Here is a 12978-nt window from a genome sequence, read left to right on the forward strand (position 1 = left end):
TAATCTATAATCTGACAGTGTGGAGTCACAAAGATGTTATTTCAGGCAGAGACAAATGGATAACTGCTCAAAATATTCATGTAGCTTCCTCTCCTCTGCAATCATAAATTAGAAAGCCATATTGTTGTGTGCATTTGTGAAAGATTTTATCAAGTCCCACAAAAGTGAGTATATAACTTTACTTCACAATTGGTGAATAGAAAAAAGGGATTAAAACAGTTTGAAGCCTGTTTTAGAGACATTCAGTGTTCATAGGTATATTGATAGCTATCCAAAGATAGTTGGGTGATAGATAGATGATTGGGCTATCTATGATTTCCAGTATGCCTCTGAATATCATTTCCTGGGGAATGCAAGCAAGAGAATTACGTTGCTCTCATGCCCTGCTTTGGGATTTCCAGAAGCATCTGGTTAGCCACCGTGGGAAAAGGATTCTGGATTAGGTGACCTTTGGTCTGATCCAGAAGGGCTTTTAAAAAAAAAATCTTAGGGCAGAAGTGATTGCTTCTGGATGTGGAGGTTCCATTTACCAATGTATCCCAAAACTAAATTCATTGGTAAAAATGCTTCCAAAATTAGTAGATTCAAATGGCTCCAGGAAATGAGCAGAACCGCATTATGCAGAGGAAAGTGAGAAGGCCACAGGGACGGCAATGCTTTATACTCCTGTTATGTGGATGATCATTAGGTTTTGATGAGATCCTTCTATTTTTCTCCTTACAGAAGCAAATTGGAATATGACTGAAAGTTGCATTATTTTACTACACTTGCTTTGAATCTCCAAGTCTATCATTTCATGCTGCCCTTAAATATCATTGCCCTTAAATATTTTATATTCTACTGTTTTGTAGCTGAAGTTCATAATGCCCTCTTAATTGTTAGCCTTTGTTTACATTTCTACTTTTGAAATGCTTGTGGGTAAATAATATCTCACAGTTGTTCTGGCTCAAGATTACTGCCTTTAAAAAGTGAATAAACTACAGTATATATTTTAATGGGATGAGTATTCTTGAAATGATTAAGTATGTATCAACTATCTATACAGAATGTTGAAAGTACACTTTGCAAGTTTGTAAGCTTGTTTTGAAGCAACTGTTAATTTTGGGTGCAAAATATTCACATTTTCAGGATTCCCTCTTCCTTATTTTTATACTATATTTCATATATATAGCAACTGTTAATTTTGGGTGCAAAATATTCACATTTTCAGGATTCCCTCTTCCTTATTTTTATACTATATTTCATATATATATATATATATATATATGTCGAAATATACATTTGTTTAACATGTAAATATACATTTGTGTAACATGTAAATCTAAATGTAGGCATTAAGCTGAAACTAATAATGTCCAATTTATAAAAAACAATTGCACATATTTAACAAATTATTCCCTCCCTCCTCCAAGATGCAATTGTTACTCTTCATTATGTGTAATTAGACATGATTTTGTATCTACAGCTATTGTGGATGATGCACGGCTTTCGGCGGAGGAAATGGATGAAAGGCGACGTCAGAATATCGCTTACGAGTACTTATGCCACCTAGAGGAAGCAAAAAGGTAATAATGACATTCCTTAAGTATATTAAAATCAACCTGTTGAGGCTTCTGTCTCACCTTTCCCCCCTCCACCTCTTTCCCCATTTTCTTCCTAATGTCTCAACAAATGAAACTCATCTGTAAAAAATGTTACTTGAAAAAAGAAGAAGAGAGAGACATGGCACATACTTTTGTAAACCAAGAAAATCTTTAATAAAAATACATTATATATATATATATATATATATATATATATATATATATGAGAGAGAGAGAATGACATGTTGGTGTGGTTTACTTATAGCACTAAACCAGCATTTTACTGTCCTGGTCCCAAGCCCCAGATGTGGTTTTGGGCAGCAAGCCCCTTCAGTCCCTGCCAGCACTGCCATGCATAGCATTAGGCTCACGTGATCCACCTTACCGCTCCTCTGTCCGCATGATACAACCTGAGTTTTATAAGTCTCTATATAATGGGTGTGATTCATCTGAGGAATCCACCCTGTCAGTGGAAGTCCTATGCTTCCACAACAAGGTTTCCTGCTTCTCCTCTCTGTGCCCCTGAAATTGGCTCTGTTCAATGTAGTGCCATGCTGAATTCCACCAAGAGTCTCCAGATGAGTCCCTAAGATAGTCCTCATTTCATATTTCCTTATTGTATGGGGCTGATCCATTTCCATTGCATTATTAGTAGCAGAAACTTCTGCAACTGTGTGATAGCACTAGTTGGGATGGTTGGAACTTGGCTGTATCATTTTTTTATTATTGGCATTATAACTCTGCCATACTTACAGTGCATTTCCCCATGCTAATATTTTATTGGGGTTTTCATGGTAGCCGTATGCAGAAACCGACGTTTCTTTCCACTACAGTTGCAAGATGTTTGTGGTAATGGCCCATTTAGACATCAATATGTATGTAAAGTTAGTATTATGTTTGCTTCAGTGTGCATAGTTCCCTACTCAAAATTTAATTTAATTTAATTTATTTACTTTCTATTCTGTTTTTAAGTTGAAGAGAACCTCTTTCTCTACCCACTTTAAGCAGGGTTGCCATATTTCAAAGAGTGAAATTCCGGACAGAGGTTTTTTTTGGCAGAGTTGCGGAGCTTTTTTGGGGTGGGGTGGGGGACAAAATTATTGAGCTACTTTTATGGGAAAACAGCACTGCCAACATGGGATGCCATATGTATGGATTTCCCCAAACATTTTACCCATTTCTGTCTGGATACTGCTGCTGTCTGCAGTGCTTTCTGTGGAATATGAATAAAGGAACTTTGTATATATTTGTATAAGTTCCTCTAGCTCTTAGACCACTTCTGTTCAATAATACTTATGAACGTGTTAAGTGCATTGTTCAGGGAAAATTGCCTTCTAAAAGCGCAAACACAGAGAATCTTTGGCTTCTGAAATGTCATTAACTGCTATTTGCATGCTTGGGAAGAATTGTTAAACAAGATTGACAGTTACTGTCCGCAGTAGCAGTATAGTTGCCAATGACATTGCCTTAAGATGTCATAAAGACTTACATTATATTTGAAGCTCCTCTTACTTTTTTTGGTCTGCTTCCTATTCCTAGTACGGACTCAATAAGCTGCATTTCTTCAAAAACTCAGGTCTACCGGTAGTATTAGGACCACAGCATGGAGTAATTAGGAGAGTGTTATTGTGGACACTATCCAGTGACTGTCCATGAAACTCTTGCAGCAGCATCTCAATAGGCTAAAACAGGGCTTCTCAAATTTGGTTCTCCAGCTGTTTTTGGACTACAGTTCTTATCCTCCCTAACCACTGGTCCTGTTAGCTAGGGATTGCTGGGTGATAATGCTGAGGCCTGGTGCCTCCCCCCCCCCCAATGCAGCATCGCCGGGGATTCATCACTCCGGTCTCCCATCATGCTGATGTGGCCCATATCCAGGGACATGAGCACACGATTAGCAGAGTTCAAAACAGAAGCTCAGCCTTGAGGAGTAACATCTAAGCCTAATTTATTGCAAAATAAATCAAATGTAACAGAACAAAGAAAACATGGCTTCTCTCCCTGTCTTTCTTCCTCGGAGAGAACTGCAAAAGCAAAAGCTATATAGAACGGAAACAGTGTATCTTAATTTCCTCTCACAAGACTCCAGTAATCAGTGCTGATATGTAAACAGACATATGACATGTAACAATCCCACACATATGCAGCTCGGGAGGAATGGAATTCTCAACAGGGATGATGGGAGTTGAGTGGGACTTTGAATCCAGGATTGTTCTCTTATAAACAAGGTAAAAGGTAAAGGACCCCTGGATGGTTAAGTCCAGTCAAAGGCGACTATGGGGTGCGGGGCTCATCTCGCTTTTCAGGCTGCATTTCAGTCAGCGTTTTTCCACAGACAGCTTTCTGGGTCATGTGACCAGCAAGAGTAAACTGCTACTGGAGCACAGAAGAGTGCCAGTGTGCAAGGAAATACCGTTTACTTTCCCGCTGCAGTGGTTTGCTTTTGAACTGCTAGGTTGGCAGAAGCTGGGACAGAGCAACAGGAGCTGACCCCGTAATAGAATCTTAATTGGTAGTGGTTGTCCAGACCTTTGTCCTACCTAAGACAAGGTATTCTGTACCTAAAAGATTGCTTCATAAAAGCGTCTCCAACTTTCTTCTTAAACTAGTAAGAATATTCCAAAAAATCACTAGATGGTTCATTCTAGCACTGAGCTGTTCTTAAATTGGGGAAATTTTTCCTATTTTCACCTTCTGTGACAGACAATTCTTCTAGTTCTCCTATCAATTCTTTCCAGTGTTTTGACATCCTCCTTGAATTGTGGCTGCTAAACTGAATGCAGTATTCTACCTTTTCAGTAGGAAAGTACTGCTGTTGATTGCCATGCTTGCATCCAGAAATTTGACTGTGCATTTCAAAGTGCCTCAGTTAATTAATAAGCCAACGTGGGTGTGTGTTTGTACTTTCAGCTGCTTTGTAAATTCCTGTTAACATTCTTCTTGTATCGTGGGTTTAATGAGAGAATTTTTCTGGGCTGAATTTGAAAGGGGAACTGTGGTGTTAATGATGGTGCTCCTGTAAACAGTGCTGTCTGTTAGATTTTTACATTTGCTTAAGAATAGGAAAGCAGTCTTTAAACATAGCAGGCCGACTGTAACCTTGTGGGGATAAGATTTGATCTTAAAACACAATTTATTCCATTTCATAGAGGCTGGAGCGAAACATCTGCTGAAGGTGTAATTCAAATCAGAAATGGCTCGGTGCTATACTGTTTCCTCTTAATTTACTGGTTTTAAAGTCAGTTCTCAAAAAGGTCACTTGAATAATGTAAAGAAACCTTTAAAATTGTAGGGCAGAAAGTAATATTCTCAGGTGTTTTATAAAATGTCGGAAAAACCAACCACAAAACTGCAAAAGCACTATTGGCAGGCAAAAAATAATAATGAAATAAAGTAAAAGTCCAGGTGCTTGAAATGTGGTTTATTCTATGCCCAAAGTGTTTCAGAACAAATCCTTCCTCAGGGGCATATTTTTTTTAGTAATCTTCCTATCCATGTGTATGTGCCACTGTTGAGACATGGGGCAGTAGTCTTATCTTATTTCAAGCACCTAGAGCAGGGGTTCCCAAACTAAGGCCCGGGGGCTGCCTTTTAAATCCGGCCCGCGGGCGGTCCGGGAATCAACATGTTTTTACATGAGTAGAATGCGTCCTTTTATTTAAAATGCATCTCTTGGTTATTTGTGGGGCCTGCCTGGTGTTTTTACATGAGTAGAATGTGTGCTTTTATTTAAAATTCATCTCTGGGTTATTTGTGGGGCATAGGAATTCGTTCATATGTTTTTCCAAAATATAGTCCGGCCCCCCACAAGGTCTGAGGGACAGTAGACCGGCCCCCTGCTGAAAAAGTTTGCTGACCTAGAGTTTCCTTGTCTTTCCTTGTTTATCAAGTAGCTTTTTAGCAAGCAGTTTTTTAAGTTTCCAGGGTAGTTTTTGCTTGTTTCCTCTAACTATTTTTATTAATAGAAGCATAGCTGCCAAGTCTCCCGCTGAAAAATGCGGGATCAGCAGCAGCGCGACACCGGAAGTCGCTTCTACACATGTCTGGACATGCATAGAAGCAACGTCCGGTGCCGGCACTGCCCGATTTCCAGTGCCCAGACATGGGCAGAGCGGCACCCGAAATGGAGCCTCCCTGGTATGTAGGAAATTTGGGGGATTTCCAGGATTTTTTTCTATTCGGGATAACAGCGGGAAACAGATTAAAATCCAGGGGTTTTCCACGAAAAACGGGAGACTTGGCAGCTATTAAAAGAAGGATGCAATAGAAGGGTATAGCTTTGAGATAAAGTTTTAAATGTGCATATTCTAAGGATCAATGCTACAGCATACCCCCCCTTCAAACTCCTTCCCCCAATGCTGTTTATTATGGGTTGGCATAACCTCACCGTATTTAAATCAACAACCATCTGCTCCCATATTAAAAATTTTCTGCCTGAACGTCTTCCTATCTGTACCATTGGCCTTGTTTGCACGTCATAGGTTTAAACCATAGGAAAGTTGAACACACAGCAGGCTGATATATGCTGCTGAAATTGAGGGCACTTTGCTCCGCCTCCACTTCTGTTCCTGCCATGCTGCTGGGAGCTAAGTCAGGGCCTAGTTTAGTGTTATGTCTTATTTTCTCCAGACAAACTTTGAGCAATAGGCCAAGAACAAACCTTGGTTGCAGTTCAAGTTTTGATGGAGAGAAATAAAATGTGAGGCCAGATTTGGACATAATGTTAAACAAAACCGTGGTTTAGTTTAGCTTAAGCAGTGCTTTTTTCCTGGGGGATGCGTACCCCTAAACATTTTGTGAATCTTAATTTGGTCTCATTGAGGGGCAGTATTTCAATATGAGCAGGAAAATGAGAGTACCCCTAAACATTTTTTAAAGAAAAAAAACACTGGTTTTAACTACGGTTTAAAGTGATGTGTGAGCTCACTTGCCTGATAACCACAGAGTTGAGTGGTCTTGGTTGTAAAGGTAAAGGGTAAAGGGACCCCTGACCATTAGGTCCAGTTGTGACCGACTCTGGGGTTGCGGCGCTCATCTTGCTCTATTGGTCGAGGGAGCCAGCGTACAGCTTCCAGGTCATGTGGCCAGCATGACTAAGCCCCTTCTGGCGAACCAGCGCAGCACACGGAAATGCCGTTTACCTTCCCACTGTAGTGGTACCTATTTATCTACTTGCACTTTGATGTGCTTTCGAACTGCTAGGTTGGCAGGAGCTGGGACCGAGCAACGGGAGCTCACCCTGTCACAGGGATTCGAACCGTCAACCTTCTGATCGGCAAGTCCTAAGCTCTGTGGTTTAACCCACAGCACCACCCATGTCCCTGGTCTGGTTGTAGTGCCAGTGAAATCTCATGGGCTTGGTGCCCCCTTTGTTGTCAGACCTGAAAATGGTTTTTTTAATTTCAACGACTTTTAATACTTTAGTTTTTCTGTTTGTTGCTTTTAATGAACTGCTTTACATTTATTAATGACTTGTTTCATAGCTTTTTATTACATTGTGTGTGCTTTCTGTAAATTGCTATGACTGCTCTGTGAGCAGAAGAGTAGGGTACAGATATTAAGCAACATCCTATGCAGATCTTAGCAGAAATAATATTTTTGGAATACGTGTCGCCTTTGTCTTTTTGTTTGGGTGCTTGTGCAGAGTTGAGTTCCATCTGCATGAAACTATTTTGTTCCTCCTGGGGCTGTAGCTCAGTGGTACAGCTTCTGTTTTGCATGCTGAACGCCTCACATTCAAACCCCTACATTTCTAGCAATGACCGGGAGAGACTCCTTGCCTGAAATTCTGTAGTGCCACTCCCAGGCATTGTACAGAATACTGAACTAGATGAACTAAGGGTCTGTATAAGGCTTCTTCCTGTGTTCCTACTAAGGATTTGAAGGACAGTTTAGCTGCATTTGGGTGATGAGAGCATTTGCAATGTAAATAAATGTGTGATGTTTGTCTTTCTACAATGCTCTTCACTGTGTGTGTGTGTGTGTGTGTGTGTGTGTGTGTGTGTGTGTGGTTGGTGTTTTTTTTTTTAAAAAAAACCCTTCAGAACTCATTGTTGAGTGGTTATTATTGAACAACTTGCAACAGCAAGTGTTACATCTGATTTTTCTCTTTCCTCACCAATCATTAAAACATGTGAAACATTCTTAAGTACAATCTTATCAGGAGTAAGATTTGACTGTGCCCACTTAAAACTAGTTGAAACTAGGAATGCTGATAAGGTAATTGTAATGTAGCCGTGCAGTTCAACATCAAGTTTTATTGCAGTCCTAACATTGCAAATGCAAACAATTGAAAACATGAGAGGAGTTCTGTTGAATCAGACCAAAGGTTCATCTACTCTAGCATCCTGTTTCTCACAGTGCCCAACCAGATGCTTCCAGGAAGCCCACAAGCAGGGCTTGAAAGCAACTACAGTGGTACCTCAGGTTACAAACACTTCGGGTTACAAACTCCGCTAACCCGGAAGTAGTACCTCGGGTTAAGAACTTTGCCTCAGGATGAGAACAGAAATCATGTGGCAGCGGCGGCAGCAGGAGGCCCCATTAACTAAAGTGGTACCTCAGGTTAAGAACAGTTTCGGGTTAAGAACAGACCTCCGGAACTAATTAAGTTCGTAACCCAAGGTACCACTGTACCCTCTTCCACTGCTGCTGCCCCCCAGCAGTTGGGTTTCTGTAGTATTTCTGATTTCTGAACATGGGAGTGTCCCCAGAACAATCACGAAAAATAACCATTGATTGATCTATTCATCATACAGAGCCAAGTGAGGCAAAAAAGTACATTTATATCCCAACTTTTCTCCAGAGGGCTCAAGGTGGAGTGCAAACTTCTCCCTCTCTTCATTTTATCCTCGTGACAACCGTGTGAAATAATGGGACTGCAAATTGTATGGATAGGGAAGATTGCCTTAGTTGCTGTAGAGTGAGGCAATTTTGAATGCTTCTTAGGCCTACTAGTTCACACAAACAGCAGATGAGGTTGCATAATGGTTCCTTGGTCTTAATACTTTCAGACTGCAGATGGTGAAATTGAATGGTTGCATACTTCACCAGGAGGAAAATTTGCTGCCCAGACAGAAAATTATAGAGCATTGAGGAGAAGACTAGGCGAGCTCAGGGATGTGCAGAGGTGATTTATAGTACAGTAGCAAGAATTCTGACTACCAATTGTTTAACAATAATGTCAGAAAGGGGCCTTCCAAATTATGTAATACATAACTGTGAGCTCCATTCTGAAACTGAAAACAATTTTTTTTGAGCTAGCTATAGAATTCTGTAATCCCAGCCCTGTCATTACTTTGCACCTGGCTCTCAATTACTAAAGGTAAAGGTAAATGGACCCCTGACAGTTGAGTCCAGTCGTGAACGACTCTGGGCTTGCAGCGTTCATCTTGCTTTACCGGCGTTTGTCCACAGACAGGTTCCAGGTCATGTTGCCAGCATGACTTAGCGGCTTCTGGCGAAACCAGAGCAGCACACGGTAACACTGTTTACCTTCCCGCTGGTAACCTCGGGTTACAAACACTTCAGGTTACAAACGCTTCAGGTTACAAACTCTGCTAACCCAGAAATAGTACCTCAGGTTAAGAACTTTGCTTCAGGATGAGAACACTGTACTTCGGTGGTGCAGCAGGATGTCATTAGCTAAAGTGGTGCTTCAGGTAAGAACGGACCGCCGGAATGAATTAAGTTCTTAACCAGAGGTACCACTGTACTCCCAATCTCTCCATGGAACAGTATTCTAGATGCATGTTTGCAAGAGTTCTAAAGTATCTAGATTTCTACAAACGGATAAAAAAAACTTTGGGCCTTCACATAGTGCTGCTGATAGCCCTCGTAGCTTTGTAAAGGGAGAATTTCTAAAATTCTAAGATGTTCTCTTTGGTGGTTCTTATGGTCAAGACCAATCTAGAGCTATCACTGGAGAACGAAAAGGTGAACCTGAGCACGGCTGCTCTTACTTCCAGTGTGCAAGAAACGTGTTATGTTGCTGCTGGCTCCACATTGAACTATGGTATATGATGCGCTGTGGGGGAGGGGAAACACTTTTTATTTTATGTGTCTGTAAATAGTCTTGGCTGTACAGAATAAGCTGCTTCATTTTTAGCACTTATTCCCTATACTCCCTCCACCCCATTCTGCTCTGTGTCCTTAGGCAGCAGACTTTGATCTGTTGCCGCTAAATAAATACATTTCTGTGTGTGATCTTTCGGTGACAGAGTCCTAATTTCAACATTTACTCCTGGTTCCTCAAGGTCAAAGTGGCATCACATGATTTATTAGTTACCAAAGGAATTCAGTGGGTAAGAGGTACAAATGGAGGGATGGAACCACAGGAAGCTTACTGTGTAAAGTTTAATACTAGTTTTACTTTGAATACAAATAAACAGATGAACATGACTTAATTTCAAAATGCTTTCAACATTGTACTTTGGAAATATTGCCATTTAGATTTTTGGATTTGGATTCAGAGTGTGGATTAACTTCTAGTGGTCAGCAGGGAGCAATTTACTCAATTGTATGGACATCTTTCAATTCATTGAGTAGCTCACTTGTGAGCCTTTTGAATATTTTAATCTCCTTGCCAATTGTCCTGCCATGTTTTCCACAATTCTTGGCTTGTTGTTGGATGTGCTGTGAATCAACAAATATTTATATTTTAAACAAGAATCCTGGGTCTGTGCATTTGCTGAAATTCTTGCAAAATTTGTAAGCTTCTGGGGGAGAAAATTGCTTCTGCCTTGTGAGTTGATTGATATGACCCAGAATTCACATCCAGGCAGAACTTGAAGCACTAGGTGTGGGGAGTTGTTGGTACTCCAGAGATGTTCTTGAACAAGATTAGAAGCCCACAAGTTCCCCATCCCTGACTTAGTTAGAAACATACTGTCTTTATCAGAGTAGCATCAGCTTTGAAGTTCTCATCTGCTACTACAGTGCCCTGTTCTTTCTTCTTTCAAAGAGGCATTTCCTTCTTTCTCTCAACCTAAACACCTTTATTTTCTCTCTACCTCTTCACTGCCACCCCCACACCACATGAGCGATGGACAGATGTGTAGTCTAAGAATTCAGAGAATCCCAGAATTCAGAGAATCTCAGCATTATTAACATAGGACTGTGGCCCTCTGGGAGAGCTGAAATTTAATGGCAAAAATGCTAGAAGACTGGAAATGGGAGGCTGGTGCAAATGATCCAGAAATTCATTGTTCTTGAACTGTTGTCTCAAAGTTGACACAAGACTTAACAAGGGCTGATTCAAGGTTTTGTCTTGTTTTTTCATAATCTAAGGTTAACAATTTAGGAATAAGTATATTGTGAAGTAATTACAGCATGTCCACCAACTGGAGCCTGGCATCCGTAGTGTTCTTGAAATGATATGGGAAGCCTGTTGATTTATGCAGTTTATAATAGTCCAAAGTATGTTAATTGCCGGCAGCTAAAAGAAGCAAACTAGGTCATGAAATTACCAGTGTGGGCATTGGTACTCGCCAAGCTGCCTGTCCTTGTTCTGCCACTTTCAGACCATGCAAGAAAATTAAACTCATTGCTAATATACGGTAATAAAACTTGCACAGTTTTTTGACAGTTTCTCTGTGAGTTGGTTACCAGAGGAACGCTTTTTCTTTCTTGATCACTACTAGAGGTCATGAAGAAACTATGGTAAAGAGCAGGCAGAGTTCAAAGTACATGCCTCTAGTGAAGTGAAGCAAATTCCTGTGAATATCATGACAATTGAAGAACTTGGCAAGCTTTCCCCAGTTATAAAGCTATATGATTCCTATAGTTAGCCTGTTGTTGTTTTTTTAAAAAATGGCCCAGTCCTGGATTTGACTATGGTGCAGTTCCAGTTCCATGTACTGAATTTTCCCTAACATGTTTTTCAATTGTTGTGGCCTGAAGAAATAGACAGGACACTTGGAGCAGTGAGGCCAACCACATGTCTGCCCAATCTGTCCATCAATGTTCGGGAAATCTAGTAGGAGAGGGTTGACTAGGTGGGTCCCTGACATGGTTCAAACATTTTTGAGAGGATTACACTCACTGCCTTGAAAGGGATGGTGCAGAGCCCCCTCAGGAAGTGGACCTCCCTGAATCTAGAGCTTTTTAGAAATCTGCCACCCACTCTCAATATTTCTTTCCTGGGCAAGATGTTCAAGTGGGTGGTGAGCAGCCAACTGCATGTGTTCCTGGAGGATGTAGATTACCTTTACCCATTTCAGTCTGGCTTCAAGCCTGCTCTAAGCACTGAAACAGCTTTGGTTGCCCTGACTGATGAGCTTTATCCATAGAGAGGCTGTTATGCAACCCTGTTGGTTCCTCTTGATCTCTCAGCACTTTTCAACACCGTTGACCATGATGTCATGGAGAGAGTCAAGGTTGGGAGTTGGAGGCACTACTTGCAAGGTTGCTACAAAATATTAGCATTAAGAGACAATTGCTCCAACCCCATGGTTTTTGGGCTGTGGGATTCTGCAGATGTCTCTTCTGTCTCCTGTGCTATTCTGTATCCACATGAAACCATTTGGAGCTGTCATCTGGGGATTTGGAGCATAGTTTTATCACCATTCTGATGACAGGAGGCCTGTCTCTCCATTCCATCTGAATTGGGATACTGTACACAGTAAAGGGGTTGCTCTGATGCCTAGTGGCAGAGATGGGCTGGATGGGTGGCCAAAACTGAGGTGAATCCTGGTGGCCTCTGTGGTCATAGTTGCCTATATGCAGATTAGGCTGGTCCACCAGTTGCAGCTGTTTCTCGACTGGCATCAGTTGGTAATTCTCTAGTTCCCTTCCATCTGGACTACTGCAGTGTACTCTTTGTGGGGATACACTTGAAGCTGGTTTCTGGAAGCTGCAGTGAGTGCAGAACACAGCTGCTGGGTTGGTAAATGAGCATTCCAATGGGGACCATGTTTCACCAGTACTGAATGAGCTGCACTGGCTCTCAGTGAGCTATCTGGCCTAATGCAAGAAAATAGTGGTGGTGAGCAAAGCCCAGAATAACTTGGATCCAAGTACTTAGAGGATTGCCTACCCCAAATAAACTATTTCAGACCTTGTAATTGGCAGGGGAAGTCCTGTTGGTAGTATCACTGATGTATATTACCTGACTGCTATAACAAGAAAAGCATGGTCTAGTGCAGCCCTAATGTAGTTATCTGCCTAAACCATATTTTGTGTGTATTTTGTGTGTTCTCAGTGGCAGTGAATGTGGTCTCATGCTGCAGAGGCAGCACAAGGCTTGAGTTTGAACCCAATGATTTTTTGCTTTTAGGTTGTCCTCAAAGGTTCAAAGGTCAGCATACTTGAAATGATTATGGTATGGTATCATATGTCAACACCAATACAGAACACTCATTTACTCTATGCATCAAGGGCCGCTCCCTGTTGGGAA

At 41.2% G+C, this 12978-nt stretch overlaps 1 protein-coding gene across 2 annotated transcripts in view; it reads left to right on the top strand.

Annotated features, from left to right (window-relative positions):
- The window catches only part of IQGAP2 (IQ motif containing GTPase activating protein 2), a 131109-nt gene that overhangs the window by 25593 nt on the left and 92538 nt on the right, over positions 1-12978 (top strand). For both annotated transcript variants that reach the window (XM_035100066.3, XM_035100065.3), the window contains exon 2: positions 1466-1565. In XM_035100066.3, the coding sequence (XP_034955957.3) occupies positions 1466-1565 (100 nt within the window). The remainder of the gene's footprint in view (positions 1-1465; positions 1566-12978) is intronic.

This window comes from Zootoca vivipara, chromosome 10 (assembly GCF_965207765.1).
Source record: "Zootoca vivipara chromosome 10, rZooViv2.hap1.1, whole genome shotgun sequence".
Lineage (NCBI taxonomy): Eukaryota > Metazoa > Chordata > Lepidosauria > Squamata > Lacertidae > Zootoca > Zootoca vivipara.